At 40.4% G+C, this 21,744-nt stretch overlaps 1 protein-coding gene across 3 annotated transcripts in view; it reads right to left on the reverse strand.

Annotated features, from left to right (window-relative positions):
• Positions 1-20,828, reverse strand: part of LOC140728185 (partitioning defective 3 homolog B-like) — a 1,189,360-nt gene extending 1,168,532 nt beyond the window's left edge. For all 3 annotated transcript variants that reach the window (XM_073046530.1, XM_073046528.1, XM_073046527.1), the window contains exon 1: positions 19,786-20,828. In XM_073046530.1, coding sequence (XP_072902631.1) covers positions 19,786-19,905 — 120 coding nt within the window. In that variant the 5' untranslated portion in view covers positions 19,906-20,828. The remainder of the gene's footprint in view (positions 1-19,785) is intronic.
• Between the last annotated feature and the right edge of the window lie 916 nt (positions 20,829-21,744).

A 21,744-nucleotide genomic window follows, 5' to 3' on the forward strand; every position in this document is an offset into this window, starting at 1 on the left:
CTTCTACAGTAGCTTGTGAAAACACAACGGTATATGAACTAAGCAAACACGAGGAAATTTGCAGATGCTGGAAATTCAAGCAACACACACAAAATGCTGGTGGAACGCAGCAGGCCAGGCAGCATCGATAGCAAGAAGCACTGTCAACGTTTCGGGCCAAGACCCTTCGTCAGGACCAACTGAAAGAAAAGATAGTAAGAGATTTAAAAGTAGGAGGGGGAGGGGGAAGTCCAAAATGATAGAAGACCGGAGGGGGTGGGGTGAAGCTAAGAGCTGGAAAGGTGATTGACAAAAGGGGTACAGAGCTGGCGGAGGGAAAGGATCATGGGATGGGAGGCCTAGGGACAAAAAAAGGGGGAGGGGAGCACCGGAGGGAGATGGAGAACAGGCAAAGAGCGATGGGCAGAGAGAGAAAAAAAAGGGGAGGGGAAAAAATAAATCAGGGATGGGATAAGAAGGGGAGGAGAGGCATTAACAGAAGTTAGAGAAGTCAATATTCATGCCATCAGGTTGGAGGCTACCCAAACATAGGTGTTGTTCCTCCAACTTGAGTGTGGCTTCATCTTGACAGTAGAGGAGGCCATGGATAGACATATCAGAATGGAAATAGGACATGGAATTAAAATGTGTGGCCACTGGGAGATCCTGCTTTCTCTGGCAGACAGAGCGTAGGTGTTCAGCGAAACGGTCTCCCAGTCTGCGTCAGGTCTCACCAATACATGAAAGGCCGTACCGGGAGCACTGGACACAGTATACCACACGAGCCAACTCACAGGTGATGTGTCGCCTCACCTGGAAGGAACCCTGAATAGCAGTGAGGGAGGAAGTGCAAGGGTAGGTGTACCGCTTACAAGGATAAGTGCCAGGAGGGAGATCGGTGGGAAGGGATGGGGGGAGGACGAGTGGACAAGGGAGTCGCGTAGGAAGCGATACCTGCGGAAAGCAGAAAGGAGGAGGAAGGAAAGATGTGCTTAGTAGTGGGATCCCGTTGGAGGTGGCGGAAGTATATGAACTTAATTCCATAAATCATGGTCTAGTGACAATTACTGAAGTCCATAAAAACACCATGTATGCAAATACAAGTGAAAAGCCATAGCAAAGCTATGATGACAAATCTGAAAAAAAATTCAACCAAGACCTGGAAAGCACAGGTTCCCCCAATCAATTCTGCCCCATTCTTATACCTGAATAACTATTTCTATTTGTTCTTACTTTCAGGATACAAGAGTATCCCAGGGTAAATGTACAAGGATATTCACAAATTTCAAAAAGGCGAACAATTTCTTCTCTACTTGCAATAAATGCGCAGCTAAATTTCAACATTCTGAAAATGGTTACTTATAATTATTAACAATTTTCTCATACTTCCCTCTGAAAAGTTGGTCAGATATTTCTATCCACTCTTCCAAAATAGGGCTTAGTGACAAAAAGGGTTCCAATCACAAAACTTAAGACATCGCAACTGTTAGGTACGGCAGATGATCCTTCCCTGTCTATGATTCATCTTTTTATTACACAGACCCACAATTTCCCAATATACTAACAAGTGACCACTACATGCTGTTATGAATCTGCAATTGTCCAGCATCTTATGTCAAGTAAGAGCGCATAATTGAAAAATCATCAAGGCCCAAAGCACTGGAATTCTCTCCATATATGTTGATCCCACCTTCAAAAAACTTCATGGCTTACCATTACTCACACAAAGCTTCCTAACTCACTACATGTAAAGCTACTCTAAATATTGTGCCTGGCATGGTCCATATTTGTTACCTACCACAGCTGCTTGTTTTTTCCTAAAGGTGCCATCCCTTCTTGAAACTGTCATACTCACTTTGATAAGATGCCTCCAGAAAGTTGTTAGACTGGGATTTCAAAAATTCACTCTGGTGCCTATTTCTCCCACCCTCCCTCCCCCATCTCTCAATTATGCTCCTGCAGAGAACTTTGAGATGTTTACCCACATGAAAAATAAATTATCTTCCGTTGAAACTTTTTGTTCTTATCAGAATGCAGAGGTAAATAATTGTTTTGCTTGTGTTAATACATGGTAGCTTTCAGAAGTATTGAGCAGAGTCTGACATTTCACAGTACATGTAGATGAATATTAAATAGGCTGAGAAGCCAATAATGACTTTTTGCCATGTGACCAGGAACAGAGTGATAAAACGAAGATAAGGATTTGCTAGGCACTCTTCCTTCAGAAGTACGTGGATCTACTGCATGCGAAGTTTTATCAAGGGCAAGGACAAGGAGCGGCAAAAAGTATGTTCCCTGGAATTTCATATTTTAATTTTTTCAAAATTGGTTCCTGGTAAGAAAGGAAGCTAACTCAGTAATTTTCATCACACACCTTGGACTTATACAACAGGAGTGCCTCCACTCTTTAAGAAGGGAGGAATGCAACAGAAAGGAAATTATAGGCCAATTAGCCTAACCTCAGTGGTTGGGAAAGTGTTGGAGTCCATTATTAAGGACGAGGTTTCAGGGTACTTGGAGACTAATAATAAGTCAAAGTCAGCATGGTTTCTGTCAAAGGAAATCTTGCCTAACAACAAACGAGGAAATCTGCAGATGCTGGAAATTCAAACAACACAGACAAAATGCTGAGGAAGGGTCTCGGCCCGAAACGTCGACAGTGCTTCTCCTTATAGATGCTGCCTGGCCTGCTGCGTTCCACCAGCATTTTGTGTGTCTTGCCTAACAAACCTGTTAGAGTTCTCTGCAGAAGTAACAAGCAGGGCGGACAAAGGAGAGGTAGTGGATGTCATTTACTTGGATTTTCAGAAGGTGTCTGATAAAGTGCCACACATGAGGCAGCTTAACAAGATAAATTCCTGTGGCATTACAGGAAAGATACTGGCATGGATAACAGAATGGCTGACAGGCAGGAGGCAGCGAGCGGAAATAAAAGGGGCTTTTTCTGATTAGCTGCCAATAACTCGTGGTGCTCTTCGGGGTCATTATTGAGAACACTACTTTTCACATTGTTTGTCAATGATTTCGATAATAAAATTGATGGCTTTGTGGCAAAGGTTGTGGATGATACTAAGATAGGTGGAGGGGTAGGTAGTGCTGAGGAAGCAATGAAATTGCAGCAGGACTTATACAATTTGGAAGAATGGGCAAAAAAGTGGCAGATGGAATACAGTGTTGGGAAATGTAAGATAATGCATTTTGGTAAAAGGAACAATAGTGCAGACTACTATATAAATGGGGAAAAGGTTCAAACATCAGAAGAGCAGAGGGATTTAGGAGTCTTTGTGCAAGAAGACTCCCAGAAGGCTAATTTACAGGTTGAATCTGTGGTAAAGAAGGCAAACGCAATGTTGGCATTTATTTCAAGGGAAATATATAGAAAAAGGGATAATGCTGAGCCTTTATAAGACACTAATCAGGCCACACTTAAGAGTACAGTCAACAGCTTTGGGCCCCATATCTCAGAAAGGATGTGTTGTCATTGGAGAGAGTCCAGAGGAGGTTCACGAGGACAATTCCAAGAATGAAGGGGTTAACATATGAGGAGTGCTTAGCAGCTTTGGGCCTGTACTCACTGGAATTTTGAAGAGTGCAAGGGGGATCTCACTGAAACCTACCAAATGTTGAAAGGATGAGATAGGGTGGACGCGCAGAGGATGTTTCCTATGGTGGGGGTATCCAGCACTAATGAATGAATGATCCTTATTGTCATTATACATAGATACAATGAAACTCTGGCATCCTCTCAGGCAATTAAATAAAGCGGTAGATAGAAACAAGACAGTAATAGAAAAACAGTATTAAATAGATAAGTAGCAGAAAATAAGTTGCAGCAGCACCAGAATATCACAGTAATGCACAAAGCCTCAAAATTGAGGGGAAACCCTTTGGAACAGAGGTAAGGAGTATTTTTTTTTAAACCAAAGGGTTGTAAATCTGTGGAATGCTCTGCCACAGACTGCAGTGGAGGCCAAATCCATGCATATACTTAAGGTGGAAGTTGATCGTTTCCTAATCGGTTGGGGATCAAAGGATTTGGTGAGAAGGCAGATGTATGGGATTGACTGGGATCCAGGATCTGTCATGATGGAATGGCAGAGCAGACTCGATAGGCTGAATGGTCTAATTCTGCTCTTACGTCTTATAGGAGAGCCTTGTTCAGTTGATTAATAAGTAATTTAGTTAAGACGTACAATGTCATCTCGTATTTATAATGCAATTATTATGAGTATCTTAAGAAAGGTGATGAAAAGGGTAATTAAGTAGTGTGAGAGCTTCATGATATAATTCAGTGAAATGGCAAACACCAGCCTTGATAAGTTAAGCTGAATGGTCTGTTTTCACATTACAATTTCAAAAGGTTGAAGTTCAAAGTAAATTTATTGAAGTACATACATGTTGACATATACAACCTTAAGATTCATTTTCTTGAAGGTATTTACAGGAAAAAGAAATACAATAGAATTTCATGGACAAGAATACTTAAACAAAGACTGACAGCCAACCAATGTGCAAAAGACTAACTGTGCCAATAAAAAAAATACTGAGAACAAGAGCTATAATGAGTCCTTGGAAGGCAGTCTGTCAGTCATAGTTTCAGGTTATAGTGGTAATTGAAGTTATCCTTGCCAGTTCAGGAGCCTGAAAGTTGTAGCTAAATAACTATTAATGAAGTTGGTGCTTATGCATGGGAAGGGGGAGCTGGGGGGCTGGGGGAGAAGCTTTGGGGTTCTAACATTTAACTGTCATTCATTCTTTGGGACACTCCTCTGTTTTCATGGATGTTTGTGAAGAAAAAAAATTTCAGGATGTATATTGTATACATTTCTCTGACATTAAATGTACCTACTGAATTGATTGGAGTTTCTGGCTTTGACAATGCATTCAGTTCAAATTAATTCAGCAACCCTATTTCTAAAATAGTTCAAAATCTCAAACTATGGCAACCTTGCGATCTCCACTGAATATTAACCCGGTTCACTGCTCATTTTGTTTTATTTTTCAAAGTTCAGTCATCAATCACTTTTTTTAAAAAAATAGAAGACATTCAGAAATTGACAATAGCTGACATCAAGACAGTTGTTGAACTGGAGAATTTTGCAAAAAAAAAAAAAGGGCAGAGCAAAGCAATGTGAGGAGTTGGACACGAAGTAACTAGCCAGGAGCTAAGTCAACCAATAGGGGTGATAGGTAAATGGGCCCTGGTACAAGTTGGGACCCAAGGTAACTTCCAATGATGGAGAAAGTGGAGAAAGTAAATGAGAGAACTGGAACAGTTAAATTTAAAATGTTGGCAAATGGCTTGCATAAGGATGGGATACAGGAGGGCAGGAGCTAATCACTTGAAGCTATGGAGGACAATGTCTTCAATCGTGGTAACATATAGACACCTTCTAAAACTGATCTTGGGTCCACAAGAACACAGTTGAGATACAGACAGATGCTAGTTGAAGAATGAAGTCTTGGGCTGAGTATGAGAGGTTGTGAAACAGACTGAAATTAATGACTTCACTCTTGATGACAATAATAACTGAATGAACAAAAAATTATATCACTTGATGGGTCTACTCCAGTGAGGAGCAGTGTACAAGACTCCACCTGGTTGAAAATACCCCAATCTTTAACAGTTTACTTTCTCGCTCACCAGTCACAAGTAGTTACAACAAGGACAGCCTTGAAATATCAAGTTGATTAAGCATTCAGGTTTTTGATATACAACTCAGATCAAGCTCTTTTTCTTAACCATGCTTTTAACTTCAACATAAAGGCAGAAATTCACTGCAATGTCTAAACCATAGCTCAGGCTAGCCCTGCATTAACAATCATTAAATTTCAAGCCTGGCTTTATGTACCTGGTAAATCAGTACACTAATTTACAAAAAAAAAATCACTCATGCTATAGGGCATTGAATGTTTCAGCCGGGAAATGGACAAAGGCAACAGTGAAGGAAGTGTTGCTACATGCAGCACATTGGTGGGAATCCCATGGAATGAAGGGAAAGTTATGGAACTATGAAGTATAAAATGCAGTTCTGCTCTTATAGCTCATCAACTAACGATGATGACCATAACAATGGAGAAAACAAGAATGTGATCAGAATGAGAATCAGATTTATTATCACCAGCATGCGACATGAAATTTGTTAACTTAGCAGCAGCAGTTCAATGCAATACATAATATAGAAGAGAAAAAAAAAATAATCAGTAATTTTAAAATACTAGAGCAAATGCAAATACATAACATTTATAAGGGCTGAGCTTACATCAATTAATATGAATTTACAGCAAGTTTAAAGGGCACCTTTAAGTTTATCGCCCATGAGGCTTAGTGGATTCCAGGCAAATATAATTATTCCACACATAAATCAGCTCCTAAATAGAAATGTATTTATCTTTGAGAGATCAAAATGTACACATACTGTAGGGGAAACTAAATCAAAAGTATGAAATAAAAGATTTATCAGTCTGGCAATCAGACAGAAAAAGACATACGACTCTTTCACATTACAACCTTCAGAATCCCCTAGCACACTTGTGTGTAAATAAAGTACTTCTCAATCAGAGAATGAGAACATTTACAATGAAGGAGAATCCCATTCAGCTCACTGCGCCAGGCAAAACAAATGCAACCCATTTTACCCACCTCTCAGGACTTTGTCTGCTGTGCCCAGTCATAACTCTTCATATCAACTTACGTGTAATGATGCTTTCTGCCTCTATCACCCTCCAAGGCAGTCTCTTCAGACAATCTATCAGTCTCTGGGTGAAAATCTCCTGCTATGTCTCCACTGCCATTCTTACAGTTACTTTACTAATGTAGCCTCTGATTTTCAACCCCTCTGCACAAAAACACTGATCAGGCCTCTCAGTCTCCTCCACTGCAAACTGGAACCAATTCAATTTTACAGTCACGACTGCTTCTTCATAAGCTTCCTCACCAATGCAGTTACATTTTTCCTGCAATGCAGTGACTAGAACTATGCTCCCCACTCTTTCATTCCGTGATAAAGAAAAGTATCCTGCATGCTACTTGGATCACTTCAACCTTGTCTACTGTTGATAAAGATCTGTGGTTGCTTGCTCAAGCTCCCTCCAATTCTCCACTATCCTCAGTAACCTCCATTTTATCGCTTATAGCCTTACTTTGCTTGCTGCTCTTCCCAAAATCCTTTACCTCACACTAGGCTGGACCAAATTCCATGTCAACTCACAATAACATTTTCCAGACCTTCTACTTCTTCCTACAGTCTCAAGTTTTCCTCATTAACCACCCCACAGTTTTTTGAATCATAAAACATAAGCACAAGAACAGCACACCACACCATTGTGCTGAACCAAATAACTTGGCAATCAACTGGCCAGCTAAACTAATTGCCTACACATTCCAGGCACCCACCACTCTGTAAAAATTTTGCCCCTTACATCTCCTTTTAAATTACCCCTTCTCACCTTAAATGTATGCCCTCTGATTTTGAACATTTCAACCCTGGGAAAAGAGATACTGTCTGTCTACTCTATCTACACCTCTCATAATCTTATCAACATCTATGAGATCCCCTCAGCCTCTGCTGCTCCAGAGTAAACAACCCAAGTTTGTCCAACCTCTTATTATAGCACATGTCCTCTAGTCCAGGCAACATCCTCATAAAACTCTTCTACACTCTCTCTAAAACCTCAACATCCTTCCTATAACAGGGCAACCAGAACTGTACGCAATACTCCAAACTAGGTTTTTATAAAGCTGCAACATAACTTCTTGACGTCTTGAACTCAATGCTTAAATTAATAAAGGCAAGCATTCCACATGCCTTCTAAACCACCCTATCAAAGTACTTAGCCACTTTCAGGGAGCAATAAACTTGGACCTCAAGATCCCCCTGTTCCTCAACACTTAAGGATGTTGCCCTTATCAGTGTGCTGACTTTTCATGACCCCTCCTGGCCTTCCAAATTCTCGAGTTCTTTTCTGGCTTCTCTATAATCCTCAAGGGCTTTGCTTAATTCTAGCTTTCTAAGATTTACATACTTTACCTTTTCTTGACTAAATTTGCTCAACATCCAAGGTTTTCTTACCTTGCCCTTGTCCTTTTCTTATCCTTGTCCTTCCTTCTGACTGGAGCATACCTGTCCCATACTCTGTGCAGTTGATCCCTGAACATCCTCCACATGTTGAATGTGGACTTGCCCAAAATCAGCTGTTCTCAATTAACTCTCCCCAGTTCCACCCCAATGCTCTCATAATTTGCCCTGCTCCAATTTTATACTCTCCTACAAGGTCCATACTTATCCTTATTTATAGCCATCTTAAAACTTGAGAGGTGGTTGCTGTTCCCTAACTGCTCACCCACTGAAAGGTCAGTCACCTGGCCAAGCCCAACACCAGATCCAGTACAGCCCCTCCTCCTGTTGGATTATCTACACATTGATTTAAGAAACCCTCCTGGAGGCACCTAACAAATTCCGCCGCGTCTAAACCTCTTACACTCAGGAAGTCCCGGTTTTTAATAGGGAAGTTTAACAACAACTCTATTGTTTTGAATATCTGCATTTCTGTTCCTCAATGTCTCAGTGTCTATTGGGTGTCTGTAGTACAATCCCATCAGAGTGATTATACCAGTCCTATTTTTGAGTTCTGCCCATACAGACTCAGCAGACGAGCCCTCCAGTATGTTCCCTCTAAGTACAGCTGTGATATTGTCCCTGATTAGTAATGAAACTCCTCCACCCCTCTTTTACCTCTCTTTTTCCCACCTTCTGCAAAATTTCTTTACTGACCCCCTACAGTTAGATCCAAGCCAGTTTTTACATTACCAAGAGCAAGGAATCAAAATCTATCAACCAGTAATCTTGATTTCCTGCAACTCGCAGATTTTCTCTTTTTTTTTTGTCAACCACCTTCATGGACTCTTGTCAAACATATCACCCTCATCAATCTTCCTTGTTACTTTCTCAAAAAAATCCAAACAATTTTATCAGATAAGACCTTCCCATTAACCAATTTTGAAAGTCCCATATTAAACTTTACCTTTCCACACCAAGTCTTACGATTGTAATGTAGGAAACCCAATAGCCAATTTGAATATCTCACTGAGATATACATAATTTTAATGGCCTTTGACAGGGTAGATGTGGTGTTGATGTTTTACCCAGCTGGTATGAGAAGAAACAGGGAATGAGAAAAAAAAATTTCTTCACCCAGAGCCTGAGTCCTCGAAATTCTCTAGTTAGTCATGGAGGCCACGTACATTCTTGACAAAGAAAGGAAAAGTCAGAGGAATTAAAAGAGATTGGATTAGAGGAGGAAAGTGGAACTCAGATAAATGATCAATCATGACCTCAGTGAATACCAGAGCAGGTACAAGGGTTCTGCTTTATTTCTTTCAATGCCCTCAACTGAATGATCTGAGTAGTAGTTGGAATTATTTTTGAATTACTATTTCCAGCATCTATTTGAATGAATAGCTGATTACAAATGAGCAGAGATTCTCTGTTCTTCTTTAAAATAGCCTTGGATAGATAGGGCCTTGAATCTACTCCTATTCAAAAGAAGGCTATGCCTGAGAGTACAGCACTGGATAGATAGCCTTAACGTTTGTGATCAAACTCAAGTAAGTGTACATGAGCCTATTCTGAGAATCAAAACTGCCACAGGTTGGACAGGTTCGGGTACCAGCTATTCACAGGTAGAAAGGGATACAAAGAGACCAGGTGGTCCCATGTGTATTTGCATTGGGGACTGCAAACAGCAGAGACAGACCCTACTGATCTCTCATTCCCAAGGCCAATAACTCCAGGGAAAGAGAAAATACAGAGAGAAAGAAAAATAGATAGATAGATAGATACTTTATTCATTCCCATGGGGAAATTCAACTTTTTTTCCAATGTCCCATACACTTGTTGTAGCAAAACTAATAACATACAATACTTAACTCAGTAAAAAAAATATGATATGCATCTAAATCACTATCTCAAAAAGCATTAATAATAGCTTTTAAAAAGTTCTTAAGTCCTGGCGGTTGAATTGTAAAGCCTAATGGCATTGGGGAGTATTGACCTCTTCATCCTGTCTGAGGAGCATTGCATCGATAGTAACCTGTCGCTGAAACTGCTTCTCTGTCTCTGGATGGTGCTATGTAGAGGATGTTCAGAGTTTTCCATAATTGACCGTAGCCTACTCAGCGCCCTTCGCTCAGCTACCGATGTTAAACTCTCCAGTACTTTGCCCACGACAGAGCCCGCCTTCCTTACCAGCTTATTAAGACATGAGGCGTCCCTCTTCTTAATGCTTCCTCCCCAACACACCACCACAAAGAAGAGGGCGCTCTCCACAACTGACCTATAGAACATCTTCAGCATCTCACTACAGACATTGAATGACGCCAACCTTCTAAGGAAGTACAGTCGCCTCTGTGCCTTCCTGCACAAGGCATCTGTGTTGGCAGTCCAGTCTAGCTTCTCGTCTAACTGTACTCCCAGATACTTGTAGGTCTTAACCTACTCCACACATTCTCCATTAATGATCACTGGCTCCATATGAGGCCTAGATCTCCTAAAGTCCACCACCATCTCCTTGGTCTTGGTGATATTGAGACGCAGGTAGTTTGAGTTGCACCATATCACAAAGTCCTGTATCAGTTTCCTATACTCCTCCTCCTCCTGTCCATTCCTGACACACCCCACTATGGCCGTGTCATCAGCGAACTTCTGCACATGGCAGGACTCCGAGTTATATTGGAAGTCTGATGTGTACAGGGTGAACAGGACCGGAGAGAGTATGGTTCCCTGCGGCGCTCCTGTGCTGCTGACCACCGTGTCAGACCTACAGTCTCCCAACCGCACATACTGAGGTCTATCTGTCAAGTAGTCCACTATCCAATCCACCATGTGAGAGTCTACTCCCATCTCCGTTAGTTTGTGCCTTAAGATCTTGGGCTGGATGGTGTTAAAGGCACTAGAGAAGTCAAGGAATGTAATCCTCACAGCACAACTGACCCCATCTAGGTGAGAGAGTGATTTGTGCTGCAAATACGTGATAGCATCCTCCACTCCCACCTTCTCCTTATACGCAAACTGAAGAGGATCCTGGGCGTGCCTGGTTTGTGGCCTCAGATTCTGTATTATCAGCCGCTCCATGGTCTTCATCACGTGCGACGTCAAGGCAACAGGTCTGAAGTCATTCAACTCCTTTGGTTGTGGTTTCTTCGGTACCGGGACAATACTCTTCTCTGCTCCAGGCTCATGTTGAAGATGCGCTGTAGTGGTTCTCCCAGCTCAGTCGCACAGGCCCTCAGTAATCGTGGGGAATTACTATCCCTTTTGGGGGTTTATCACAATATTTATCAAATAACTTGCAGCTTTTCCTGTAATTTGGTTGTCAAATACTTTATGACCTTGAGGTTATAAAAATCCTGTAATTTGGTTGTCAAATACTTTATGACCCTGAGGTTATAAAAACTGCTTTAAAAATGCAGGTTTTGCAAAGATGACTTCTCATCTTTTTTTCCAGTCCTGATGAAGGGTCTCAGCCTGAAACATCGACTGTTTACTCTTTTCCATAAATGCTGCCTGATCTGCTGAGTTCCTCATGCATTTTATGTGTGTTGCTCGCAACGGTTACATTCATCATGATACAGACATGCCAATTTTAAGGCAAGCATCAACCTTATTAACTTTCATGTGGTTGCAAGCAGGTAATTTTTGCATTTGATGTGTATAATTCTACATGATCTAATAAGTACCACATCAAAACACAATACCTTGAGGCTTGTGAAGAAGGCACATTTACTTCAGGCAAGTAACACAAATCATAAAACATAGCTAAGATTTCTCAGCTTTCATTTGTGCTTCAAGGTTCATGATCCTACCCTCACCTTTTTTTTAAAACTGTCAAATTGGTATTCAACTTTAATAATACTAAACATGCAATATAAATATATTTCCCAAGGAACAATATGAACTAAGATCCAGAAGGAAATATTTTAATAGGTGACATCAACCTTGGTCAAAGTTCAAAGTAACTTTATTACCAAAATGCATGCATGTTGCCATATACTACCCTGCGATTCACTTTCTTATGGGCATTCATAGTAAATAGAAAGAAACACAATAGAATCAATAAAAAGAACACACGCGACAGATGAACAAAAAAAACGATGTTTAAAAGACAGACTGCAAATACAAAAAGAAAAAAATAAACAATTATCAAGAACATGAGTTGTAGAGTCTTATGGTCATAGAATATACTTCATGGTCAGGGCTAAATGCTGAAGATGAACTTTGGGTGGGAATTCCAGAGCAATGAACATCTACAATAAAACTCTGATAACCTGGGGCTCTGGACTGGCAGATTTTCTGGACTCTTGAATACCATTTATATTAATACCACAACACACCTTCAATTCGCTTTTTCAGATGTTACACAGCCTTGTAATAAATTTCCCAGAGAACCACACAAGTGACAAGGAACATGGCAACCAGAGTACTGCTCAGTAGAAAGGGAATGGACAAATATCACTTGAAAAACCAGAGGCTGAACCATCAGGATTTTTGAACAGTTGGATAGCAGATTATTGGAGTTTTATAGCACTGACACTTCATAAGGGATTTCTGATAAAAACATTTTAATTGAGATATAGATATAGAAGATAACAGATCAAAGACAGAATTTGATCACAACAGAACCAAAGGCTTGTTCAAATTTGGATTTTAAAGGAACATCACAAAGCAGTTAATAAACAAACAGATTAAAGGGAGCCAGTTCCTGATCTTAGATCCCAGGCAACTGAAAACTCAGCCGACAAAGCCAGAATAATTACAAATCAGAGACTGCAGAACTGGAGCCCCCATAGGTCATCAGGGCTCATTGGTAAGTAAAATCTATAAGCAAAAACAGTGGTTCCCAATGGGGAGGGGTAGTACCACACCCCCCAAGGGGGTAGTAACGTGGCCTAAGGGGATGTTAGGGGAAATAGATTCTTGGGCGGAGGGGAAGCGGTAAGCAGCACCCGAACCCGAGACCTGACCAATCATGTCAACTTGCCGCCATCATCAACATCGGCATTCTCAGTTTGGTTTAATTTTCTATTTTAATTCAGCCCCGTTAATAATGATAAATACATACAGCGTGATCTCTATGAGTCAGAAGGCAGTGAAGCTTTGAATTTTAATCTTGCTAAGAAACAAACTACAGAAAGTGCATCAATACAATGTTACATTCTAGGAGTATGATTTTATTCCATTCCTATCAGAGCAGCGATGCCCCATGTGTCTTATTTGTAATACTGTCCTGTCTAATGAAGCCATGAAACAGTCATACAATTGGTGAAAAATGAATAATGTCTGCTGTATCAGAAGTGCTCACCACTGTTCTCTAAATGGATGCCAGTATTTTAAAATCAATTCCTCTGAGTAATAACTCTGTAGCTCATCGTATTGATGAAATGAGTAAAGACACTGAGTATCAACTACACACAAAGCTACAAAGAACAAAATTTGGGATACAACTGGAGAGTCAACTGTGTCAGACAATGAGACATTGCTAATGGCATATGTACAGTTTATCAAAAATGTAAGTTTATTAAGAGATTCTCTTTTGTAAAATGTTAAAAACAAATATCAATGGAGAATCAATCCACAATGACCTCAAAATGTATATTGAGGATAAAAGTATTAGGAACATGATTTCTTGTGCAACAGATCACCATATATGACAGGTCGCCATGCTGGTTTAGTGGCATTTATGAAAAAGAATTTCCAAGTCTGTTTACAATCTATTGTATAATGCATTGTCATCATCTCGCAGCCAAAAACCTCAGCCAACAAATTTTTTCAAGCATGACTCTTGTAATATCTGCCACCAACAAAATTAAAGCTTCTCCATTAAATAGCAGAATACTTTGGCAGTTATGCTAAGATAACGATGAGGAGTTTGAACACTTGCTTCTTCACACTTAAGTGCTTTGACTGGCAAAAGGCTGCTGTTTAAAACGTTTCTTCAATCTTTTTAACACTGTGTTTAAATTTTTGTTCAAAGTCAACAAGAGCTTGGAAAATAAGATTGAACTTCTATGTGGAGATGTGACATACCTCGCCGATCTATGTGACAAAATGAACAATCTAAATATGAAACTGCAGGGTGAGAATTTCAAGTTAATCCTGGCAAAGAGTGCAGTGTCCACTTTTATCAGAAAATTGGAAATATATAAGCAAACTAGAGGAAGAAGAACGTTCTCACAGTTTCCCTGCGTGGAAAGTACTGCACTCTCTTTCACAGACAGTGAATTGCAAGAGTACTACTTACACCTGCAGTCACTGAAGAAAGATTTTCAGAATCAATTCAAGGATTTGAACAATCTAGAATTTCCGGACTGGGTAATTAACCCATTTCTTTGCAAGATGGTGTTACGAACCCCGTAACTGGGTCACTTACCAGCAAAGATAGAGAGGTCCGTTAAGTCTGATGGTACTATCTTTAACAGTATTTATTGGTAAAAATACACAAAAATAATATCAATGCAAACATACAGATAATATGCGTTGTCAATACTAAATCTAAAAGTGCGGGTATAATAATAATCAATAAAAAATAGCTCTATCGTTGTCTAGGGGGTAATGTATTGTCCGATGGAAATATAAAAGTCACTCAGTTCATGCAGGCTTCAGTCTTTGGTTGGAGTCAAGAGAGAGTTTTTTTAGAAACTTGCCAGCTTTTCCTTTTTATGATGTCGATCCTTCCAGAGTTCCGTTGGTGTTGGTTTCTCCTTTAGCTAAAGCCGTTCTTCCATGGTAAGGCCCCAATCCCGGCAAAGGGAAAGGACACATGTGGGCCCTCCACCGCCTGTCGCTATTAAACGCTGTCACAGGATTTCTAGCGTTTCTCCTGGTGTGTCTGAAGGGGTTGTTCCCCAGACCCTCTTTTATCCTTACTCACGGGGTCTCAGATGTCAATCAGGTTGGGATGATGCAATCCCTCAACCAGCCCACTCTGGTCATTCCCTGAGGGCTTCAATGAATAGTACAGTACTCAATACACAATTCCTTCTCCAAGAGACAATAGTCGTTATCAATGGTTCCGCCTCTCTGGGGGCCAGGACACATTCCAAACCCTTGTGGATTCTGCGTGTCTCTCTCTCTCATTTCTTGGGTCCCAGACCTGAATTAATAGCGATCTTGCAATTCTCAAAAAGGAGAGGGCTACTCTTCGGCCCCTCAGAGTTGTGGCACATTCGTAACAATGGAAGAACAGAAAGAGAGCTTACAAGAATGAAGGAGGAGCAAAAATGCTTTTCAATAATGTCGGCTTTTAAGGTACGTGGCTACACTGTCAGACGAAGTTTCCTGGTCTTTGAAGAACAGTCAAACTGTTTTTCATTGCATTTCCATCCTCCCACCTTGTTGAAAGAGGCTTCAGTGAAGTGAACCACAAAATCAAAAGACAGAAACCATTTGGACACTGTTAGGCTTTTGCTGTCACAACTTGAACCAGATATTTTCTCTCTTGCTAAAAACCATCAAGCTGAAGGATCACATTGATATCAAAGCTACTGTACAGTGCACAGGTACTGTCAGCTAGGTTTCAAGACAAAAATTTAAAGCAAGATAATTTTTCTCATGTTAGTGTATGGTAGACATGGTTTTACATTATGGGAGTGCCAGAAAGTATATTGTGCCTAAGAGGGGTGTTGGCAAGTATGACAGTGCTTTAGGGTGGAGGTGTTGTAAAGTATGAAAGTACTTTGGGGGGTTTTGGGCTAAAAAAGTTTGGGAAACACTGAGCTGAAGTTTTACACAAAGTGAAAGACTGGTCAGCAAGAGCAATGAAATAGTCAGGTTTAGGCATAACAACAGCATAGGAGAGGATTCCAGCAACAGTCGATGAAAGGGAGGGTTGATAATGGATGATATCGCAAAGCAGAAGTAAACATTCTTGATGAATCAAAAAATTCTGTCGTTCATTTTTCAGATCTGAGTGATGCTGGCATGGCAAGAATGTTTTGCCCATCCCTACTTGTTCTGCAACCTAGTGGATTGCTAAGCAATTTCAAAACAGCATTCAACTGCATTGCTGGGTTCAGAGATATACCCTGGCAAGGAAGATAGATTTCCTCCCATGAAGAACATTGGTGAACTAGATGATATTTTGATACCAATTTGGTCATTGTTACTGATTTATTTTTTTCTTTAATTCAAGATTATTAACCAAATTTAAGTTCCAATACTGCCACAATAGGATTCGAACTCCCATCTTTTTCAAAGTCAAAGTAAATTTATTATTAAAGTACGTATATGTTACCATACATTACCTCGAGGTTCATTTTCTTGCAGACATTTACAAAAAAATGAAGAAATACAATAGAATTTATTACAACGTATGCATAAACAAAGATTGACAAACAACCACTGTGCAAAAGAAAGTCAATAAAAATAAATAATGCATGAACACAAGTTGTAGAGCCCTTCAAAGTGATTGTGAAATCAGTTCAGAATTGAGGTGAGTTCAGGGTAGTTGCAGAGTGACAAGAGCTGCTGAAACTGGTGGTGTGGGACCCAAGGCTCCCCTATCTCCTGCCCAATGGTGATAGCAAGATCAGAGCATGGCCTGGATGGTAGGGTACTTGATGATGGATGCTGCTTTCATGTGGCAGTGCTACATGTAAATATGCTCATCATGGGAGAGCATTGCCTATGATAGATGGGCTGTATCCACCTCTTTCTGCATAGTTTTCTGTTCTTGGGCATTGTTGTTTCTATCCAGGCTTTGATGGAACTAGTTAGATACTCTTCACTATATAGCTACAGAAATTTGTAAAGTTTTAGCTGAGATGCCAAATCTACCAAAACTTTTAAGAAAGTAAAGGCACTGTTGTGTCTTCTTTGTGAAGGCACTTACGTGCTGGTCCCAAGGCAGATCCTATCCAGAATTCCTTGTTATCCTCACCTCACTCTATCAGATACATATTCTCCCAATGTATCTCTTCTCCATCCTGTCCGCCACTTCAAAGTAACTTGTTTCTCGTGATACCCATCTTGATGAAGGCTTTTCAATCTGTACTGTCAATCCATTCTCTTTCCACAGCTGCTGCCTGACCCATTGAGTGTTTCCAGCAATTTCAGTTTTAAACCTCTGGGTAATCCAGTCACTTAACCATTATGCCACCACTGTACCCAGATCAAACAGCAATTATTATGAACCAGCTTCTAACAGTTGTCATATGTGGAAAATGTGACCAAGGTATAGGCTCGTGATGGACTAAAAACAAGTATTTTCAATAAATGGTTGGAGATTTTAGCTCTGGCAGCATTGTTGCATGGCAACAAAAATGCAAAACAAAGACAGCATTAGGATTAAAAGATACGACAATAAAATAGAGGCAAACACCAGTGTACATGAGGAACCTGATGTTTTGATTTTAGATAATAATGTCAAAGAACAGCAGATAAGTGGTCAGGGTCAAAGGCAGAGTTTGAGTGAGCAGAACAGGAGGTTTGGAACCTGTCCACCTAAAGTGTGAGTGAAGTTTGATTTATCTGAGCACCAGGCCAATTTGGAAAGGTCGGATACAGGCCAGAATGTGGTAGCGGGGTCCAGGCCCAGAGTGTATCGAAGCAACTGGGCCCAGGTCCTAGTGAGAGGAATGACCCAACATTTGGACAATGTAAGTGCCGGATCGAATGTATGGAAAAGGCAGTGTGTCAGAACCGGAGGCGAGGGTCAGGCTGGTTCTGCTTTCTGTTCTGTGATGTTTGCTCCACTCTTCTCTCCACTAAGGCTGAGGCTGTGGACTTGCTCTGGCTGCTCCAGGCTTCATGTCCATGGACTCACTTTCATTCTGAACTCGTCTGCTTGCTTTTAGTGTCTGCATGATGTTTTTTCCTCTCTCTGCACATTGTGTGTTTGTTGGATTTTTTTTTAATGGGTTCTTTTGTGTTTCTTGTTTTGTGGCTGCCTCCAAGGAGATGAATCTCAAGGTTGTATAATGTATACATACTTTAATAATAAATGTACTTTAAACTTTGATGAGAAATAAATGAGACAAGGAGGGACCTAGGTAACTCAGCTAATGAAATATTGGAGAAAGTGGAGACACAATTCTCAGTCTGAAAATTAGTATGTAAGAATACAAACAAGGTCTTTTCCACTTCGCTGAATAATATAGGAGCTTCAAAAGATGATTGCATGGTCAAAGCTCAAAGCATTAAAAAACTACACCATTGTCACATCAGATATCATTAGTTGCAGGCCACCCACAGCAGAACAGAAAGAGTGAGAATTCTTAAGAGACCAAAATGCTCCTGGTTATTTTTGGTGGGGTATGAGCAGGAATAAGGATGAGTTTTCTCAACACTAATTTTTAGTTTCTACTGTACTTTAAAAAGACAGTTATACCTGATAAAACAAATCCAAAACAAAATCTTATTTTTACTTGAAACTCCCAAAGCAGAACATACCAAAAAGTCAATTACAAGATCATGCTAGAGATTTGTATTTATGCAAATCCTTAGTGTATTACAAGCAAAGCATCTTCAAATTATAGTTATTCTTATAAGTAAAATGCCAGTCAATCTGTACACAGTAAATTTCCATAAACAGTATTTGGATATTGATCAGTTAACCTGATTCAGGTTTTTCGCTTGAGGCTACACATTGGTCAAAACCTGAGAACAACTCCCCTGACCTCTTTCAACAAATGGGGCATCAGAGGAAAGCCTTTAAGCCCATAAAAGGCTAACAAGAGTCAACATTTCATCCAAAATATTGAAGATCTTATGGTGCAGCATTTTCTCCACAACAGACCCCAGTGACAGACTAAGTTTCAATTGATGATTGATTTCTGATTGATGGCTTGATTAAAACTGTGCCTAATTTGGCACATATTTACCTTTTGTAAAGTTCAAAATCATGAAGGAAAGCACTGCCCAGTAACACATAGTTGGACAACCTATCAGAAGCTTGTCAGCAATCAATGAACAAGATGAGATTACATTTCCACTGATGAAATTCATTTTTAATCCTCACATGATGCAAAAGTGGAATCAAAATCTATTTTAAAACCAAACCTTTAGTGACCCCAGATAACATTAAGAGTCTTTGATACAGAGTAAATCTAAAGCTCAAGGATGATTCTGAAAAAGGAAAGGAATGTCAATGTGCATTTTGTTTTAAAATGCACAAATATAAATGTACAGAGCAATTTTAAAGTGTCATTTTGAAATTAATACCAAGAAGCAGCTTTGCAATTATTACAAACTGACCAGATTTTTATGACCTAAAAAAGGATGAATATGACATACAGCTCAAAACTACAATAGAAAGATGTACTGTCTCTGTATGAAGTTATGGAAAACTATTTATGCATACAAGGTGAGAGGGTGTCAGCACACATGAAGAGAAAGGAATGAAGTTGAATGCTGATGGAGTAGTGAACAGGTCATGAGGAAGTTGCGAAAGGATGTAAACAAACTTGTAGATGGTCACTTTATGCAACAATTGACGCTAACAATTTTTAAATCAGAAATTTGCTCTCTTTGTTAACTATAAGTAGTTAAAAGGCTGCTTTTAACTAAATGCTCAGCCATGGTTTTATTGAAAGCTAGAATTGGCTTAATTGGATAATTGACCTATTCCTGTTGGTGTCTCTTGTTGTCACCGTGGAAATGGGTTAAATAATGTATAAAGGAGTGGTATCTAGAATTACTCTCCTGACACACTCAAAGTCACCATGTTGGTTAGCTTAACTGCCCATAGATAAACATTCGCCCTGCGTCGTTTATTTCGGTTTTTGGAGTTGCGTGAGTCTCGCTTTCTTACCTTGGCAGCGTTCTTGCAGTATCTCTGGACGGCCTGGTGTATGAGTTGTTGAACGCTGAGGGTCCCGTCACCACAAGGTACGACGATGGCCGTGCGGCCGAATTGCACCGTCACCTTCATGCCGACAGCTTGCGACAGAACCGAGCGTAGCACAGGTGAACGAGTGATTGCCGGCGCACCTGTACACCTAGGCGTGAAGGGCGACTCGCCAAGGCTCGGGCCAAACAGCTCAGGATGCTGGCAAATCTTCTCTCAACTCCAGTTAAAGACCCCTCATCCTCAGACAATGGAAATACAGGTGCAAGCAGGTTAGGTGTAACAGCGGTGAAAATTAATTGAATAAATTGAAAATAGTTAAGCCCTCCCCTTTCTCGAGTTTCCGTTCAGACCGTGTATGGAGATAATTGCACTGTGTATGGGGGGGGGGGGCAGAGTCTAGTCAAGATCGCAATTAAACTTCCTGGGAGTCGATACAGGATTTGAATCGTTGTTATGTTATCCCTATTCCTGGTATTGCTTCTCTGCCACCATATACAATGCAGGTGCTTGGTATAGGAAGTTTGTTGCCCAACTCCCTGGTCCACCCACACGGCCGGAAGGAGCCGACTTCCTCTCCCAGGTGAAACAAGGCGGGAGAGTGGGAATAGGATCCGGGCAGGAAGATGGGGGTAAGTTTCTCAGGCTGCCGTCAAATCCCAAGTAAGATCCAACACCGATCACTGACCCCACCCCACTCTTGGTTTCCTTGCACTGAGGGTCAGGTAGCAAGAGCTGACCAGTTCTTTATGACACCGAAACCAATCCCCTGATTGTTTTGCCGATGCCTCCTTTTCCTATATTACCGTGCTCTTTTCCTCTCCTTACAAGTTTCTAAGCTCCTTGAGAGACCGTTGAACCGGATCTTCTGTTAGCGTGGTGTTTCACCTCGGGGAGGTTCGGTTGGAGCTTTCTCCTCTCTCAAACTCTTCCGCCAAAATACTTTTCTCCAAACTTTTCCCTCTCGTGGCCGCAGCGGGAGCAGACACGCCAGGCCTCGATCTCTCTCGCTCTCTCTCTTTCAATCTGTGTGCACTCATTCGGAAGTTAACCCTTTGCTCGCCAGAGCTCTCTGAAACCGTAACTTCGGTAAATCAATGCAGTATCACTTAAAAAAGAGTCGCCCGGAGAATCGCAAAATAAAACGCAGAGATTTGTTAAATGCAATTTAAAAGCAAGTTACTACTTGAAATATTCTTAGTAAACTGATTAAGATTGAGTATAGTCTATAGATACTAACGAATAAAATTATTGCCAAAACAATCTGTGGGGACGATTATATGATTTAAGAATTTTTTTGTGAAATAAGTTGTATTTCGTGATGGTTGTTAGATGTAAAATTCAAACAGCTGGAGTTCAAAGTAAATTTATTCTCCAAGTACATGTATATCACCATACATTACCTTGAAATTCATTTTCTCATAGGAAAATAAAGAAATACGATAGAATTTATGGGGAAAAACTCTACATAACAAAGCTCCAATCAGCAAAAGAGGACAAATTTTCCAAATAATAATTTTTAAGTAAATAAATAATACTGACTGGTACAGCCCTTGAAAGTGAGTCTATAGGTAATGGAATGGGTTCAGAGTTGAGCTGATTGAAGTTATTCACACTGGGTCAGGAGCCAGATAGTTCTAGAGTAATAACTGTTATGAATCTGGAACTTGGAACAGGGTGCGGGGTGAGGACATGCAAAACTCTGCAAATGTACATTTGTTTATGAATTTCTTTTTGCTCCTCAAAATTCTGTCCGCCAACGCCACAAAACACTTGTGTTTCTGTGCCATCACTTTTTGACTCAAGTACTTCATAATCAAAGTTTAAAAACTTGCAATGTCAACTATTGAAATGGAAGAAACGAGGCAATCACTTTGCATGCCACAAGATTCCAAATACTGCAATACGATGATAAACACAGTC

This window comes from Hemitrygon akajei, chromosome 5 (assembly GCF_048418815.1).
Source record: "Hemitrygon akajei chromosome 5, sHemAka1.3, whole genome shotgun sequence".
In the NCBI taxonomy this organism is placed as follows: Eukaryota; Metazoa; Chordata; class Chondrichthyes; order Myliobatiformes; family Dasyatidae; genus Hemitrygon; species Hemitrygon akajei.